Raw genomic sequence first — 18,649 nt, 5'->3', positions numbered from 1 at the left:
AAAGGAAATGCGCAACGCAATCATAATTTACAAAACTACTTTTTTAGTGTTCATGTCACTGGCTCCAAGTTGGTTGTTGTGTTGTGTGTAATTTCCAGTATATTGTATATGCTGGCTTTCGCCCAACACAAATTGTTGTGCCTTCAATATACGTGTAGAACGCTGTTTCACACACCTGTCTGGCGCGGTAAAATTTCCTCTTTGACCATCGTTTGCTTTTGCAAGTGCTGTGCCTGCTGGCATTCTATTTAGGTTTCCACGTAAACTGCTTTTATGTGAAAGGGCTTAACGATGCCTGCCATGTGTCCTGATCTTGGCACTTGGTATGAATAAAATTGTACATATCAGATTAAATTATTTCAAAAACACAAGGAAGGAGATTGCACCACAAGGCTCAGGACTTTTAAGGTCAAGGATAATAACCCCTAAAGTGCGGTTTCCCTGGGAAGTCTAACCACCTACGACGTCCATTGTTGCAAATGCAAAGGATAATGATAACATTGATATTTGTAGGGTTCCAAGCGATTTAACACTTTTAGTTCCATTGAGATTCCTGCGTGTATTCATGTTACAAACAGTTGTGTATGACATAAATTGTTCAGCGTTTCAAAAATTATTTCCTAAAGGCGACATTTCAAACTTAGCATGGAGACGCACAACTGACTAAATTGTCGTATATTGTAGGTTAGGTATATGGCGTGATTAAGATTGAGATAAGAGTGTAGGGGCACAGATTCACTATTTTGTAGGAACATTGCAGGGATTTTATAATAACACAACTATGTGCAAAATATACATAAAGTTAGGTCACTGTAGCGTTGAGGTCATATCCTACCGCTGCGTTGCTGATTCGCATGAGACAAATATATCAACACATTACATGACACTTGCTGTTAGTTGATGATCTTAAGACGGTTTTTAATGCTCAATCTTCTATAAATATGTTAAACTCCAATAGACTTTATCTGAACTTTGGTATCATATGGTTGTTATCGCTGCATTGAATACCCCATTTGGCATTAAAAAAGGTAGGACAATTAAGTTACACTTTGGCTTTGTCTGTTTCATTATAACATGAGGCAAACACATGCCAAGATACACACAGCACGACCTAAACACAGGCGTTAGTTTCAACGATTTACTGGAGAAGAATCTGTAAGCACTCCACAGAAAATTCAATTGATGCTTTGTTGCAGGGGTCGACACCTTTTACGACCACCTCCACTCCCCAAGCAAAATCATTCGTCTCCAAGCCTCTTTCAAAATGTAACAAAATAAAATGATAAACAAAGTAAAATGCTCTTACAACTGTTATTTGTGACATATGTCTTAGTTATTCAAGTAGTTTAATTCTGCAGAATAATTACGGCTAGTGAAAAATGTCTAAAATTGTGCGCCCCGCAAGTACGATTTGTACATGGTTATCGCGATACGAGGAACGCGTTGTTTTTGAGGCGTCGATAGCGGATGTGAATAGTCGCTGAATACTGGTTACAGCATGGTTTCGTAACAATAGAGTATAAAGTCATGTTTTTCGGGTTTTCCAAACTTAATCCTTATTTCGCGCAAATCACTGCAACGCTCTCTTTTTAATATTCATGGTAAATATGCTAAAACCATTCAAAAAGTTCGAAGTTTTTCGGGCCTCGCTGATTGCTCAGTGACAAATTGCAATAAGACTAACAAAGTGTACACATTATACTGAAATAGTATTCACTGTTCTACATCTAAAACAGTCGTGACTTTCCAGGAGCTAAATAAACCAATAAACAGGCTATATAAAATGCGGGAAAAGCTCAGGAAGACACGACAAATAAAAAAAATGTCGAGCTTGGGTAAATGGGCTTTGGAAACGACAGCTTATACGCAAGAAATGTTAACCCAGCACATTGTCATAGCTGAACACAGATTTCTTCGGACCAGCGTTCTTGTGTTCTGAATACTACAAGAAGTTGGTATGTTCGGCTACCGACTAACCAGTTTCAAGGTGGGACGTGCAGGTATATAGAAAAAAAATAAAAAAGCAATCAGGAATATCGATTACATAAATTAGGTTTTGTGACTGGCGCTATATACCGAAGACCGATTTCAAGACAGGTCTCTCTGCATGCAGGCGCACTAAAATTTGCAAAACGCAAAAGCACACAACGCACCAAAAACTAAGAGACGAAAAGAAATAGCTTTGACAGAAATGGTCATTTTAATTTGACAAAAACGTGCGATTTGGCGTGGCTACAAATTGATACAAGCAGGTGGATTACAAAAGCGATGTGGAGCCAATAATATGAATTGTGCATAAGCTGCAGACCGATGGCCACTGTTTCGACCTAAAAGGTCTCATCAGTGCAGCTGGTGTGACTATCAGACGACTTTGCTGACCAAACGGCCTAGCAAAGACTGCCACTTTGTGGTGACTATACAATCACCGTCACAGGTTACACCTAGTTTGGTGCCCAACGGATGACGGTGATTGTATAGTCACCACAAAGTGGAAGTCTTTGCTTGGCCGTTTGGTCAGCAAAGTCGTCTGATAGTGACATCAGCTGCACTGATGAGACCTTTTAGGTCGAAACAGTGCATCAGAAAAGGTTCATTATAAAGAAACATGATATTTCTGCGATAAATCAAGCAACCGAAACCAATAAACTCAAAAATATGTGGGAGCTAATGAGTCATACTGCAGCTCACCATACCAAAATTAATTTGTGGTTTTCGAAACATTATGACAATCCGTTTTTTCAAAGCATCTCTAGGCGCCTGATGCAATCTTCAATTTTTTTGACAAGATCTTTTTTCATTTGGGTTCGATGTTTGAGCGCCTCGTCACACAGCGCTTTGCTCTCCTGTATGCTATCTAAAAATTTGCCGCACAACACTGTCCTGGCGTGGTTGTAACAAACCCAGGGAAACAACGTCGAAGAAAGGGCCTGACCTTTGAAAGTCTCACTATTTAATGCTTCCCTATAAAGCTGTAAGGCTTTTGTGTAATCCATTTTTGTTGCCCAATACTTTCCACAATAAACCAAACACTTTGCAGAGACATTCCATTCCATGTTAGTTGTGGCATGTTCATACAAATCATGACAAACTTCGTCTGCTGCGTTGGTGTCAAAGTCATCACCTTGACCGAGCGACATTAACTTTGTATTTATGCGAACAATTGAACGCTTGTGCGTCAGAGCGTCGTGTGCTTCCGTATACATTGGTTTGGATATTCCATGTTCATAGAACTTAGCGTCGTGAGAAAGTCTCGTCAGAAGTTTGTTTTCGACAAAGCTCTTTGTTTCGATCAGAATTGCTCGTCTTTCGCTTTCATTACAAGTTTTTATGCCTTTTAACCTGATACCGACTGACGCAATCGCGTTGATGCGTGAAAATATGGGAGCGATTTTAAACTTTTCGTGAACAGCATTGCAGATCGCCAAACACAACTTCGAAAACCAGAGAAACCTCCTGCTTTGCTCAGATGTCACTTGTCCCTTGTAGTAAATCAACAAACGACTCAAGGCGTGCAAAATTGAAGTTACTCTCTCTGCTAAGTATGTTGCACAAAGCTTGTCGCGAGGAAGGAAAAAGTTGGACGAGGTCCGGAACATCTGGAGCTTTTGTGGATGCAATGGAGTCTGCTTTCTCAATGCATTGTCGAAATAGTTGGCCACATCCTTATTTGAATCTTTAGAAAAGTATTCTATGTCACTCGATTTTGGATGCAGGACGATGGAGATATATTCTTCAATATCCAGACTATTTGAAAATATTTCTTTGCCTGCTGCAGCAAGTTGCTCAACTATTAACTTGGCTTTTTTGTCTACATTGCTCTCTGTGGTTGGCTCTATAATGTGTTCAAGCGACAAGACAGGTGAACTTAAACACCGAACCTCTTCCAGGATAATTTGCAATGACTGTATCAGGTTTTTTTCAGCTTCCGATATTTCTTCATCAGGTTGTTGTTGAGTTTCAAGGACGATTCCTATCACCTCATAAAGACGTCCACGACAAAACCTCAGAAAAATATCATCTTCAATCATTGGCCGTTCAAGTGCAGAGGTCATATGAGGACACATAGAAATCATAAACTGCGAGTCTTCTGTTTTTCTAAGATCTTTGTGTACGACACTCGCCAAGGCTTTTATAGCCACAGACAGTGAAGACGAATGCTCTGGCGGTTTTCCAATCCTCAAAGCTCTAAATACCACTTCATGAAAAGAAATCAATTTCTCTTCATTTGCTTGTTTACACATACCGTAGTCAATGCAATTTCTAATTAAATCTTTTGTTTCCTCTGCATTGAGGAATGCAGATTTGTCAATGTCAACAACCTCATCCTCCCTCAAATAGTGCATTACTCTGCTCACCAGAATCCGTGGTATATTGCCGTGGTGAAACATGGAAAGTGAGCACATGGCTTTCCACCTCCTTTGCTCTCTCTTATCTACCTTCTTAGGTTTCAATAAAAACAAAATAGACTCATACAAGTGACGTTGATTTGGGTTCAAATCTTTAATTTTCTCCGATTCATTTTCAAACACAGCTTGTTCGAGCGATTCGTTCTCAATATTTTGTAAATATTCTTGATAGCTTTCAGGTTGCGTGGCTTTGACCGCCAACAAACCCAATGGAGAACCGCTCAATCTTCTTATAATCTGAATGGCCGCTTGTTTTTCGTCCTCCGTGCTGTTTTCTTCCAACCCCAGAAAAGCAAGACCCTCTTCTGTCTGAAAACCGTCGACTTGCTGCATAAAATAGCCAGCATTTTCAATAGTATCGTAAAAACTCTTGGACTGTGAGGTGAAATAAACATGCATTTTTGCAGCTTTTCCTGCTACGGAAGTTAGGCAATCAAGGAAATTGTCAAAAAAATCTCTGTCACATTTTTTCGGATCTTCGACAATAACGAGGATTGGAAATTGGCATGACGCAAGTATATCGACATACTGCTGACACCTGTTGTTATTCATGGATTCCAAGGCGGTTTGCATCACTCCTTCCTCAACAAGAACCAAACTGTTTTTTACCATTGACTCAAGTAGCTTTTTTAACTGAACCTTAATATCATGGTTGTTATCACTGCATTCAATATGCCATTTCGCAAAAGACCCCTCAACATCATTGGAAAAATCCGACCCAAGTTTCCGTACTATTTCGGACTTCCCCGAACCGGGCATACCCTGCAGGTGCATCACCGTGATTATTTTTCCTTGCAGTTGATGTTTGGCTCGCAAATATGCCTGACTTTCTACGAACCGAGGTGTAACTCGTCCAACAGTGTCAATTGATGTGGGGCTTGTGGTAGCACTTTGTTCCATATCTATATCTATATGTGGACAACAGCAAAAAAATACGCGTAATATTTATCCATAACAGTTGTCGAAAAGTTTCGGTTTGACTTTGAATAACCTTGTCACAAACACAAGAAAATTTACATTGTTAAAAACGTGTACTTTTGGTTTAATTTGACTTGTGTGAAAGAAACAATTTTGTAAAGCATGCAAAGGTTCAAAACATGTGCTGTGATTACAAAAAAACGCTAAAGTAACTATACACAGACATTGGCAAACGGTTTTGTATTACTTACGAGGTGGTGAGGTATCGTTGACAATGTGATAATGTGCCTCACCGGCAAGGAAAATACTGAAATCTGGAAACACAATAAGGTGCAACATATATTACAAAGCTCAATTAGTGGAAAAACGTTTATGTTTTATTTGTAAGACATCTAATAATAACAGTTACAAAAGAACTAAAGGAAAAAAAGCTATTAGAGATGTAATGCTAGCTGAACAATATTGATTTTGTTTTAAAACAATGTATAGGAACATGTCTGTTGCCAATTTCCAGTAATGCGATTTGAATCTTAAAAGTCTATCTTCATAAACAATTGGAATAAACAGTTCATGGTTTCGACTTTATCACTAATTTTGACATCACAATGCTACAGGTAAAGATGTACAGAAAATGCATTGGTTTAGATATATGAGTTGTTTACTAAAATGGGTGTAGCGCTGCGGTAAATCGTTTTGTGTGAACTTTTGTTTTGTAGAGGCAGAAATTGTCGTTGAATACAAGTACCAAATACCAAAATAGTAAATTTACGTTTAGGCAAAGAAAAGCGTCTCGAATTACCGGCAACTAGCGGGTCTGACAGCTTAATTGCACTGATGTGCGCGTTTACTGTCTCATTGGCTGGGAATGTCGCAGCATATGAAACGTGAGACCTAAAATCAAATTATAAACGTGTTTTGCTAACTCTCTAGGTAACATAGTTGAACGCATTATCAAAGTATCAGGGTTCGTCTGCTGTCAGTTTTAACACGATCAAGATTTGTTCGCCGCAGTAAAAACACATACAACAGTCAAGTTGCTGCCAGACGCGCTTTGTTGCCGTCAATTCGAGACGCTTATCTTTGCCTTAGTGTACATTTTCGTTTTTGGCGCTTGGTACTTATATTGCTCGACAATATTTGCTTCACCTAAACGCAAAATTTTTCCCACAAATGAGTTTACCGCAGCGCTACACGCGTTATCGTATACAACTCCTATCTAACCCAATGCATTTTCAGCCAATCTTTACCTGCGGCGTTGTGACGTCAGTCGTCAGAACGATTGTTAACGCGAAGGCGGAACCATGAATAGGTTCTCAACCAGGAGTTACTTGGTTCATTATAGGAGAAAAATTGGTTCAAAACCATCAGTTACGATCCATTAGACGGACATTTACTTTAGACTATATGCAAAACATTTCGACTTTTCAACAACATAAGCTCTGTTACAACACGAAAAAGGCATTGTAAACCCTATGGCTAGCCAAGCGTATCCATAAAACGTCTTACCAGTCGTGGCGTTAGTCATCGTTGTTTTCTACTTGTCCAGTAGTTACAAAATGAAGAAGACCAGGTCTCAGTTTACTATTACATACCCCGACATGAAAGTTCAGAAAAGTCCCGACACCTGATTGAATAAAACAATCTCATCATAATTATTACAATTCACATATTTCTGGAAATGTGTCCTAGGTTAAAGACATAGACATAACATTACTCAAACTACTACACTTTATTTGTGCGTCGAAATTACTGCTGTTACAAACACAGTCGTGTATATTGCTGTTTATTTACAACAACCTTGTCCTAAGGTTGCAACTGTACTATTAGGTTGTTCTGTTGAATGACTTGATGACAACTAAATGAAGTTTGTGCGCTACATCTTGTTTCTGTAGACAGTATGTTATGTTATTTCTCTGACATTGCTGTAACTACAACAACCTCTAAACCAACTGCTGTGCTATCTTGTAGTTAATGTTTAGGTACACGTATTATTTCACAAAGCGTTTTCGAACTAACGATTCGTCTCCCTCTTCAGTAATAAACTTGTGCAGAATTTTCAGAACACTTGTCATTCCTTTTTTCACAGTTAAGCGTAGGTGGAAGCAGTCAAGCACAACCCAAGCTGTTACCACTGCGGAAACCCCGACAATGAGATATTGGTCGTATTATATTTTGTGTAGAAGCATGTCGTACCTTTCAAAATTACATAGTGATAACGTGCAATTGTTAATATGGCCATGAAGGTAACACGGAATTTATACCTTAAATAAAGAAAATACTCATAGAGTTGCAATCAACAATGTTGGTTATGCAATAACTGTAACTTGTTCCAGGATACCTGCAGTACAATTCGCAATCAAGTTCCTTGTGGGCACAGCTTTGAATTCATCGACCGCGCGGTTAACCCTATAAATGTCATAAAGTTATTGTACTATACACAAGCCTCCAGACGTCCACAAGGCTAGGTAAATAGCTTCCTTGGTTACGAACCCCTGCTTCTGAAATATAAATCTTTGTGCTGTCCGTGGGCTATTGATTCTTTTGTATAGGCGACTTGGTCTTGTTTAAATTTATGCGCAGAAAGAATGTTCTTTGTGTAGAATTATCGCCCATGCGTTCCTAAAACCTATTCATTACAAGCAAGCGCTAGAGACCAAGAACAAAAAGACGTCCAGGCAGAACATAAAACAATGGAAACAAAATCGCGTGGGTGTATTTGGTTGGAGTTTTCTTAGTGTGACATAGTATTTACCAGCACCAATATAAATATGTAAGATTTGTTTTTAATGTATGGTGCGACTTTAATATATATTAAGGAGAAAGTCCTTTTAAGTCACATCACTGACTGCAGCTTAATGTGTTTAGTGTTTTTCTGGCCGGGGTTTAAATTATATATAGTAATGTGTTATATAGGCTGTTTCAGAAGGCAAAGCATTGCTGAATCTTATTATAAGCAAAGTGGAGCCAATAATATGAATTGTGTAGCTGCACTGATGAGACCTTTCAGGTCGAAACAGTAGCCATCTGTCTGCAGCTTACACAATGCTGAATTTATGAGTATGTAACATAAAATAACATGTATATTGTTGATACGGACATGCAGGTAGCACCGAAAATATACTGTACATTACAAAAAATCTTGCTTACAAAAATACACTTGCATACTATACCATATCTGGATGTTATCGTCTGGCGTTTTTCCGCTGCGAATAAGAATGTTCCTTGTGTCGAATCACCCAAGCATTCCAACAACGTATTCATTGCAATTTACACAAACAAACGTTTGAGACCATAAGAGCAACTCCTAAGATTGCGACTTTGTAGAAGGTGGAGCATGTTTTTTGTAACTGACCACAAACAGCTAATTCATATCTTTTAAAGAAACTCAAGTGCAATGCCACTTTGGCAAATTCGCCATTTAAGTTTAATTTTTGAATTTACCACTGACATGCACCACATAAAGGACCACAGAAATTTGTCTGCTGTTGCACATTATTAATGCTATGTCATTTTCGAATCTGTAATCGATTTTTTTCAGATAAAAAAAACACAACGAAATAACGAGGAAATTCATGCATTTCGCACCTCACGTCACTTAGGTTTTGTGATGTACCTTTGTTTGGAACCGAACTGACAATCCTTTGCGACGTTTCTAAAGGGTACCCCCGTCCTGTGGTTGCCAATGCTTACCGTCGCCAAACTTATGAGGCTGTTCACAACTTGTCACACCCAGCATTCACGCAACTCGTAACCTTGTGTCCGATTGCTTCATATGGCATTGGACAAGAAAGTTGGTTACTGGTTGCGAACTTGTTTTAAAATGCCAGAAAGCTAAAATCTGGCAACATACCGCTGCTGATTTCAGTTCTTTTGCACTACCGACCAGAAGATTTGCCAATATTCAGCTTGTCTCAGGGATATACCTATTTGTTTGCGTGCATCAATCGAATTTCTTGATGGCTTACAGCTATTCCCATGGCAGATGCAACCGCGCAGTCTTAGGCATGAGCCTTGCTTTTATGGGTTTCGCGCTTTAGAACCCCATAAAACATCACATCGGAGAAGGGACGCTAGTTTGAATCAACACTGTAGCCAACCTTTTGACAACGAACAACGTCCTATCGCGCTCAGTACAACGGCATTGTAGAAAGAAAACAAACGATTGGTTTAATCATCTTACCATTGTATTACTCGGCATGAGCTCAGCTTTAAAGGAAGACATCGCATGTTCTCCCGCGGAGTTGATATATGGTGTTATCACGCAATTGCCCGCCGAGTTTTTCACGTCTTCGAACGAGCCTAAAGATCCAAGGTTGTTTTCTGGCAATCTTTTTTTCCCTGTTCCGCAGCCAAACTCATCCTATCGTCCGACAGCTCTGGTCGTGTTGTAAATTTGTCTTTACTTTTTCTTATGTTTGCTTTATTGCGTGCACGCGTCATTCCATTTTGTTGACTCGCAATAAACGGACGCAAAGCAGTTGTGCCTGCAGTGCCGCTTTAAAGGTTGGGATGTGAACACTTTGAACAATCTGTATTTAGGCACGCAATTCCAAAATAAGCACATTTCAAAAACGGACAATCGCAAGATATTGCTTGTGAAAATAAGCACAAATCTTAGAAAAAGGCACGAATGGTGACCCATATGATTAGCGTAGTATTTAATGTTGTGAACACAAATATATTTGGGCGGCTCAATTAATATGCGAACCGAGAATGAAAGTTACAGTTTTCGTCACCACCATATTATATTACCACCCGTATACACGAATAATTGGTTGATCTTCAGTAGTGTTATTTGAACCAATTATTTGTCTATACGGGTGGTAATGAATACTTTCTTCACGTTCATCATTACCAAAAGCAAATGTTTGTGCGCGAAAATTTGCATATGTGGATTTTACCACCATGAACAGGTTTGTTTGATTTCATAGGCGGTTAATGACGATGGAACACACTAGCTGAAGCAATGTTGAATGATTGTGAACTGTATATATAAACATATGGCTACGAAAGAAAAGAAATTCGTCGCGATGGAAACAAACAATAATTTACGAATGTCAAACCTTTGCAGGAGACAGTGAGATAATGTTACAGCTAGGATCTCGCTTTGTTTTTATAGCTTGACAGCCCACGAAGCACAGCATGTAAAAGATCAATATATTTCATCTTAAATCGTAGCACAGCATGTTTACTATCAACTATGACATTACAGTTTTTGGAAGATGTATAAATTCAAACCCCACAACTACGCATAGAATCTACACAGCAATACAACAATATATCGGACAAGAAAGCCTATGACGGGACGGATCAAAAATAAGCAATGAAACAAAGGACTAAATAGTTTGAAAGCAAAACAACTCCGGTGCAAAGCCAAAGATAGTATGCTAGACAACTGAACGACACAAAAAGACAGCAACACAACTGAAGCACATCTCGTGACAGCAGCTGCTCTCGGGAGGTCTAAGGCTCCTTCATTCCACAAGTATCATTGGATGATTGGAACATTTTACATTGTGACTACCATACATGTGTACTCCATCAGAACAGAATATTTCATCATTGTTTGATTAATCAATCAATCAATAATCAACTAGTTGCTCTTGATATGCGTGTCATTCTCAAAGAATCCTCTAAGCATTAATGGTCATTACTGCAAACGCACTGGGCATGATTTTAGGTTGATTTAGGAACTAATAGTACATCAAGCAGTCTAATGCTATCTTCCAACTTTTCTACAAGATCTTTTTCCGTTTTGGCTCGATGTTCTAGTGTTTGTACACATTTCTCCTTACTATATTCTGCGTGATCCGAAAGACTACCGCGCAATACTGCCCTCGCGTGGTTGTAACAAGCCCAAGGAAATGATCGCGATGCTTCAGCAGGACTGTTTATCGCATCACTGCGCAATGCCTCTTCAAAGTGCTGCGTAGCTTTTATATATTCTCCCTTTGCTGCCCAGTACTTTCCGCAATACACAATGCATTTGGATGAAAGTCCCCATTCCATGTTAGCTCCGGCATGTTCGTATAAATCACGACAAACTCCATCTGCGGCATCCAACTTAAAGTCATCTCCAGGCCCAAGGGATATTAACTTTGCGTTGATGCGAACAATCGAGCGCTTGTGTGTTAAGGCGTCATACTCCTCTGTGTCTACGTGCTTTGTTATTCCATGTTCGTAGAACACAGTTTCGTGAGAAGCTCTCGTTAGAAGTTCGTTTTTAGGCTGTTGTGTATGATTCGTAAGGAGCTTATCTTTTACAAAATCCTTCGTTTCGACCAGAATTGCGCGCCTTTCGTTTTCAGTGAAACATTTCAAGCCTTTTAATCTTATACTGATAGATGCACTTGGGTTGATTCGCAAAAACAGAGGTGCGAATCCAAACCTATGATAAACTTCATCACCAATCGCCAAACACAATGTGGAATACCATTGAAAGCGCTTTCTGCGTTGGAATGTGACCTGACCTTTGTAATAGATGAACAACCGACTCATGCTGTGCAAAATTGAGGCTATTCTCTCAGCCAGATAAGTCGAACATAGCTTTTCTTCTTGGAGACAAAGTCTTGTGCGACGAAACAACCCCAACTTGTTAGGATTTAGCGGAGTCTGTTTCTCCAATGCTTTTTCAAAATATTTAGCAACATCCTCGTCTGAAAGCAAACAATAATGTTCCATTTCGCTGGCTTTTGGATGCAAAACAATAGAGATGAAATTGTCAATGCAAAATCCAACTGCAAACATCCTCTTTCCAGCATCAACAAGTTGGTCAACCAAAAACTGTGCTCTGTCATCAGCGTTTCCATCATCACTTTGTTTTCTGATACTGTCCAACGTTATTGAACAATTTTCCTTAAATCGTGAGACCAGAGTAATTATTGTTTTAATTGCTTCCATTAAGTGAAATTCGGCCTCCGAAATTTCCTCATCGGGCTTTTGATGCGAACCCTGAATAACGCCAATCACCTCATGCAAATGTGCACGGCAAAACTGAAGTAAAATACTGCTGTTTTCATCTGATTGGTGATTTAGTGTAGAGGTCATGTGCGGTAGCATCATTCTCATTATTCGTAAGTCTTCTGACTTTCTGATATCTTTATGGACGATACTTGCCAATGCTTTAACAGCAACACAAAGTGATGCCTCATAATCTGCGGTTTGTCCAATTCTCAAAGCGGTGAATACAACTTCGTGAAAGGATATGTTTCCGTCTTCCTTATCCTCTTTGCACATACCGAAGTTGAGGCAATTTCTGATGAAATCTTTTGCTTCCTCCTTGTTAAGGAAGGCGCACTTGTCAATATCATCTTCTTGCTCCCCTCTTAAGTAGTGCATCACCCTTCTCACCAGTATCTGTGGTAGGTTACCATGGTGAAACATGGAAAGTGAGCAAATAGCATTCCACCTTCTTTGGTTTCTTGTTGATTCTTTCTTATTATCGGTGTTTGTTTTTGATTCCTTGGTTGCTTTTTTGTTGTCGGTGTTTGGTTTTAATAAAAACAAGATGGCTTCGTATAAATGTCGTTGCTTTCGATTTAAGTCCTTAATTTGTTCCGATTCGTTTTCGAAGACAGCCTGTATGAGCGATTCGTTCTCAATATTTTGTAAATACTCCTGATAGCTATCTGGTTGTGTAGACTTAACCGCCAACAAACCCAATGGAGAACCACTTAATCTCCCAATGATCTTTTTTGCTGCTTTCTTTTCGACATCAGGACAGTTTTCGTCCAATCCTAGAAAAACAAGACCCTCTTCTATCCGCAGACCGCCGACTTCTTGCATGAAATAACGACTACTTTCGAAGGAGTGGCAAATGCTTTTGGATTGTGAAGTGAGATAGACATGTAACTTTTCAATACGTTCTTCGATACCAATAATACAATATAGAAAGTTGTTTAAAAACAACCCGTCTTCTTGTTTGGGATCTTCCACAATAATGAGGATTGGAAATTGGCATGACGCCAGTATATCGACATACTGTTGACATCTGTTATTATTCATGGATTCCAAGGCGGTTTCCATCACTCCTTCCTCAACAAGAACCAAACCATTTTTTATCATTGACTCCAGAAACTTTTTTAATTGGACTTTAATATTATGACTGTTATCACTACATTCAATGTGCCACTTGGCAATTGGTTCAATTCTGCCGCAAGAAAAATCCGCCCCGAGTTTACGAACTATTTCGGACTTCCCCGAACCGGGCAAACCCTGCAGGTGCAGTATCGAAACAATTTTTTCTTCTTGTTGACATTTAGCTTGCCAATATGCCTGGCTTTCGATGAACCCTGGTGTTACGCTGCCGACATTGTCAATGGATTTGTGCAGTGGAATTCGAGTTGGTACAGCACCTATAAAAAACATATAAAAGTATTGAGATTGTCCAAAAATAGTTAATATTGATTTTCCACCGTTTTATGCCAGAATGAGTACACTGTAAATCTGGTTTTTAAAATATAACACAACCGAAACACTTTGACTAAGATACTGTTGCGTGAAAACATTGAGAGGTCTAAAACTAACCCAACGTCGACCTGTAAACAATAGTTGAACGAAATAGTAGCTATATCTGCACATTGACCGTAATATTTGTGATTGGACATTGCACACTTCTCAAATTGAATTTTTTGCACGGATTAAATTTTGAAGCTAAAACATAAAAATGAGTACTTAGTTCACATAGAACTTGCGTTATAATTATAATTAACCGTAGTCGTAATTGTGCCACATTTTAGGTTATAAGATTGTTTTTGCAAAAGAACACCATGGGCCAAGGCTTGTGCGAAGTTTTATTGACGAAAGTGTATGGCGCGTATGCATATGACCTGGTGACTTGAACGAGCGGCGGGCGACGGTCGGGTTTGAGTAAGTTATCTTTGAATTTCGCATAGCCACCGGGGCTGGATTTGCTAAATTTTGATTTCATTCGATAGTAGGAGGTTATAAGATTGTTTTTGCAAAAGAACTGCATGGGCCGAGGCTTGTGCGTGGTTTTATGGACGAAAGTGTACGGCGCGTATGCATATGGCCTGCTGGTGACTTGAACGAGCGGCGGGCGACGGTCGGGTTTGAGTAAGTTATCTTTGAATTTCGCATAGCCACCGGGGCTGGATTTGTTAAATTTTGATTTCATTCGATAGTAGGAGGTTATAAGATTGTTTTTGCAAAAGAACTGCATGGGCCGAGACCTGTGCGTGGTTTTATCGACGAAAGTGTATGGCGCGTATGCATATGGCCTGGTGACTTGAACGAGCGGCGGGCGACGGTCGGGTTTGAGTAAGTTATCGTTGAATTTCGCATAGCCACCGGGGGTGAATTTGTTAAATTTTGATTTCATTCGATAGTAGGAGGTTATAAGATTGTTTTTGCAAAAGAACAGCCCGGACCAAGGCTTGTGCGAAGTTTTATCGACGAAAGTGTATGGCACGTATGCATGTGGCCTGGTGACTTGAACGAGCGACGGGCGACGGTCGGGTTTGAGTGTGTTATCGTTGAATTTCGCATAGCCACCGGGGCTGAATTTGTTAAATTTTGATTTCATTCGATAGTAGGAGGTTATAAGATTGTTTTTGCAAAAGAACAGCCCGGGCCAAGGCTTGTGCGAGGTTTTATCGACATAATTATGCAGCGAACCACTCCTAGGCCCTGTTTGCAATGGCGATTTTTTTTGTAAACTAACATCCTTCTGGTAACGGTAAGTAATTTAGAGTCATTGTTTTGGCATGACGTTGCCCTATACAGCCTTCGCATGATTATGTAGAACAAAACTGTGCATGGCTTTTACTATTATGCAGTAGCGCTGATTCTGCCATTTAGGTTTTCTACAGTTGTTAAATTGTAATGATAATTTATACAACAGAGGTATATAGGTAATCTATTGATTGTGTGTAAACAAGATTGATTGTGTGTAAACAAGTTTATTGCAATATAGTGTGACATATCAACACAGAATAGTGTTGCATCCTTTAATTTCATAAATATGTGATGTATTTGGTGATGCAAGCACAGAAATCAATTTACCAAATGCTGATGGTGGCTCAGGTTTTGCAAATGCTGCATTTTTATATTAATGTTGGTTTAATGAACCCAAAGCTACAAGGATTGGTGATCAACACAAAACAGCACAAGTTAGGAGTAGTCTTAGAATGGTTAAGGTTTCGGTTAATGTTTATCACATACCATTTTTAAACAACTGAAGTGTTTACTTTTTCTGCGAGGTGTTTTGGAAAGCCTGCAATTTATTGATATTATTCGTTTTTTCTGAGTCTGATTGAATAACATAATGTCATTTTTGGATCGTATATGAAAGAACATGACATTGCTCCACCACATAAACCCTTTTTATTTTTTTGTATGTATTCTTACGAATCTAAAATTTTCAATGCAATAGCCAGTCACAAGCACAACATTGTAGTTTATTACTGGCCATTGCTCAACATACCAACAAAGTACAGAAGTATATTGAGGCTAATTCAGCTACTTAGCATGTTTACAAGTGTGGAGGTTAAGAAGGTTAATGCTACAAGTTTAATGCTGTGCAATTTTGTACAGAGCATGCAATACCTGAATGCTGGATTGACTCAGCAATGGTGTTCCCAAGCATTTTTATGGCATGCTACTGGTTGTGCTTGGAGATACCCCTGCTTCTCAGGCCATGGGTAGCTTCAAAGAGGGTGTTAGCTGTGCCGTTAAACCCAGTCAGATGTGTAATATTTTAAGTAGAGATATGTTGTGTGTTGTTACAAGTTAAAATTGCTGTTTGCAAATGAATAAGGAACATTATGAAAGGTTGACACAGTTAGAGTAGATTGCAGATTCATGATCAAATGCTCTGGTCGAAGCAAATGGAACCAAAAGGACTTTTCATGCAGACATCCCTCATTTCAATATTTGCACTTGTTTGTTACATGATCCAAAGCATGTTTTGTTGAAAGGCATTGCAAAAATTGAAGTAAAGCTTTTATTATACAGGTTTATTTTTAAAGGTAAATTATTTACTTGGATGACATTAATGCCAGACAAACGGATTTTAAACATTGCTGGACTGTCTGGTATTTGCGGTGATGCTGGCATTCTCTCATGAAAGGACAGTTCGACTCTAATAGAAGAATCTGATGTTGAAAGTAAAGTAACACTGCCAACATTTAGCACTGATGTAAGTACAGGCGTTATTAAAATTAAAAATCCAGCATCATTTATCAAGATTTGGCTAAAGTTGTGGAAGAATGCTCTCTATTTCATTTGTGAAATGTTGATATAACTACAAGGAATGAATGTAATGAATTTGGACAGAAATTGATCCCATGCATGACAGTTGACAATAATACAACTAGCTGGTGGTAGTCATGGGTATGTATATTCAGCTACCAGTTCATTTTATTGAAACATAGGTTGAAGATTCCTAATCTGTTCTTAATCAGATACTTTTTCTGCAGTCATTCTTGTCAAAGAAGCTTTCTCAAAAACTGAGAAACATAAGCATAAAAGAACAAAAGAGCTTGTACGGAAAAAAAATAACAAAAAAACTTCTTTGGCAATGACAAAACCCACAAGTTGTAATGATTCAGACTCAGAGGAAGAAGGGCCTGGCTACATTAAAAATGTTTCCCAAGATGTATATACATATATTTTTCATAAACTACATGTTGCAGCCATTTGTTAATCTCCAACCTATTCATTTTGCTTCTCACAAAGACTACATTTATACTTGCTTTTCAGTTTTGGAAAATGAAGCAGAAAATTGTTTTGGTGAAGAAACGAGCAAACTGTTTCTGCCAGAAGGGAAGATGTTCTAAAACAGTTCTGCATTGAAGGAGCAAAAAAAATGGAAGTTTTTTTTCATTTTGACACATTCAAAACATGTTCTATGTTAGCTCAAATGAAATGGGTAAGTTATAATTTTGTTGTCATGCTCAATGATAATGAAAATAAATATGTGTTGTTTCCAAACTGATTCCGTGCAGACACATGAACACAGGCCATCATGTGATTCAATTGATCTAGTGGCTTAGATAGTTGCAACAAAATAACAATTTTTTATACTTTCAGATAAGACAGGAATATGAAATACAGTTCGTGCATGATCTTTCCAAAATTAAAAGTTGTTACAATGAAATGCTTAGCATACTTGAGTGTATTTTCCACAATAGTGATGACAGTAATTCAGAGAAATCTGGGATATGTTTAATAAATCCATCATCATGCCAGATAAAACTTGCATTATTCCTAAACTTCATTGGTTTGAAGATAATTATGCTTATTAGCTTTGTGCTGTTGCTTAGTGCCTTGCTGTATTTTCTGTAATAAGTTTATTACATTATGAGTTTGGTCAGTGCACTGTAGTGATACTAACTTTTTTTAAGGATGTGGAAGCCGAAAATGATTTGATTTTAAAACTACAGGAAAAGGTTAGTCCAAAAGGAAACAAAAGCCATAAAAGTGATGGGAGTAATTTTTTGCCGTAGCAGAAATACAGAGCTATCATATAACCAAAGTCAAAACAGAATCAAAAAAAGTTCTATTTTATATGCTGGTAAATTGACAATTCAGTGAATTTCAATAGTTTAAACACCAGAGAAGGTTAATTCATTATTGACGTTGAATGGTGTAAAAATTCTCCAAAACCCTTTACCACCACAACACAATTATGCGTTGATCTAAATAAAACATGTTTTATGGTTGATACCATGATAGATCAATAGATAACATTCTTCAAACAAGTTTTCACAGCCTATGGGGCCTAAAATAATGTGTCAATCATGCATGCTTAGTAGTTCTGGGCTAAGTAGTTCTGGGAATGTGATAATGTATGTTATCGGCAACAACGGAACCATTGCTGTCAGTTACATTACAACTTGTAGGTTGCACTGAAACAACATGAGGTAAAATATGAGACAGTCCATAATATCGCATCAAATTTTATCCTCCGATATTTCGTGTTTGAAAAGGCATAAAATTAAAATATCGATAATAATACAAAACCCATCAGCTGATCGACCGCTGTATGCTTGGTTTCAAGCGTATAATTCTCTCAGCTAACAAACTGAGCAAATATCAATTATTGACTTCAAAACTTTGGTATCCCCATTTTTATGTTTACTCTGAACACAACTATCGTGAATAGACCAACACGCATCACCATAAAACGGAGGCAATGTGATTTAAGAGGTGATTATCAAGCACTATGAGGTCGTTGATTTTAATAGCATTTTTACCTGTTGTTCCATCAGTCATGTTTGCTTTCAATGTTTCGTGCTTTTATGCATCAATTTGGAAATCGACAGGTTCAAACTACAAACTTCTCTACACCATCCAACCACACC

General features: G+C 38.5%; 2 protein-coding genes across 2 annotated transcripts; both read right to left on the bottom strand.

Moving 5' to 3' along the window:
* Positions 1 to 1,647: 1,647 nt before the first annotated feature.
* LOC145894431 (uncharacterized) lies at positions 1,648 to 6,953 on the bottom strand. Its single transcript, XM_082983023.1, has 3 exons — positions 6,831 to 6,953; positions 5,576 to 5,638; positions 1,648 to 5,314 (listed from the first exon to the last, which is right to left on the bottom strand). The coding sequence occupies exons 1-3, from the start codon at positions 6,847 to 6,849 to the stop codon at positions 2,739 to 2,741; spliced, it is 2,658 nt and encodes an 885-aa protein (XP_082839149.1). The 5' UTR covers positions 6,850 to 6,953; the 3' UTR covers positions 1,648 to 2,738.
* A 3,000-nt stretch (positions 6,954 to 9,953) lies between these two features.
* LOC145894490 (uncharacterized) lies at positions 9,954 to 18,649 on the bottom strand. The gene is made up of 2 exons (XM_082983100.1): positions 18,542 to 18,649; positions 9,954 to 13,678 (listed from the first exon to the last, which is right to left on the bottom strand). Exons 1-2 carry the CDS (start codon positions 18,558 to 18,560, stop codon positions 11,001 to 11,003), a joined length of 2,697 nt encoding a protein of 898 aa, XP_082839226.1. The 5' UTR covers positions 18,561 to 18,649; the 3' UTR covers positions 9,954 to 11,000.

Source organism: Ascidia mentula, chromosome 3, assembly GCF_947561715.1.
Source record: "Ascidia mentula chromosome 3, kaAscMent1.1, whole genome shotgun sequence".
In the NCBI taxonomy this organism is placed as follows: Eukaryota; Metazoa; Chordata; class Ascidiacea; order Phlebobranchia; family Ascidiidae; genus Ascidia; species Ascidia mentula.
This window is presented reverse-complemented; position numbering and strand designations above follow the sequence as displayed.

Excerpts from the sequence above, each read along its gene's own strand:
- LOC145894431 (XM_082983023.1), bottom strand. Across the intron at positions 5,315-5,575 it reads CAACGATACCTCACCACCTC|ATATAGATATGGAACAAAGT; the intron begins GTAAGTAATACA and ends GTCCACATATAG.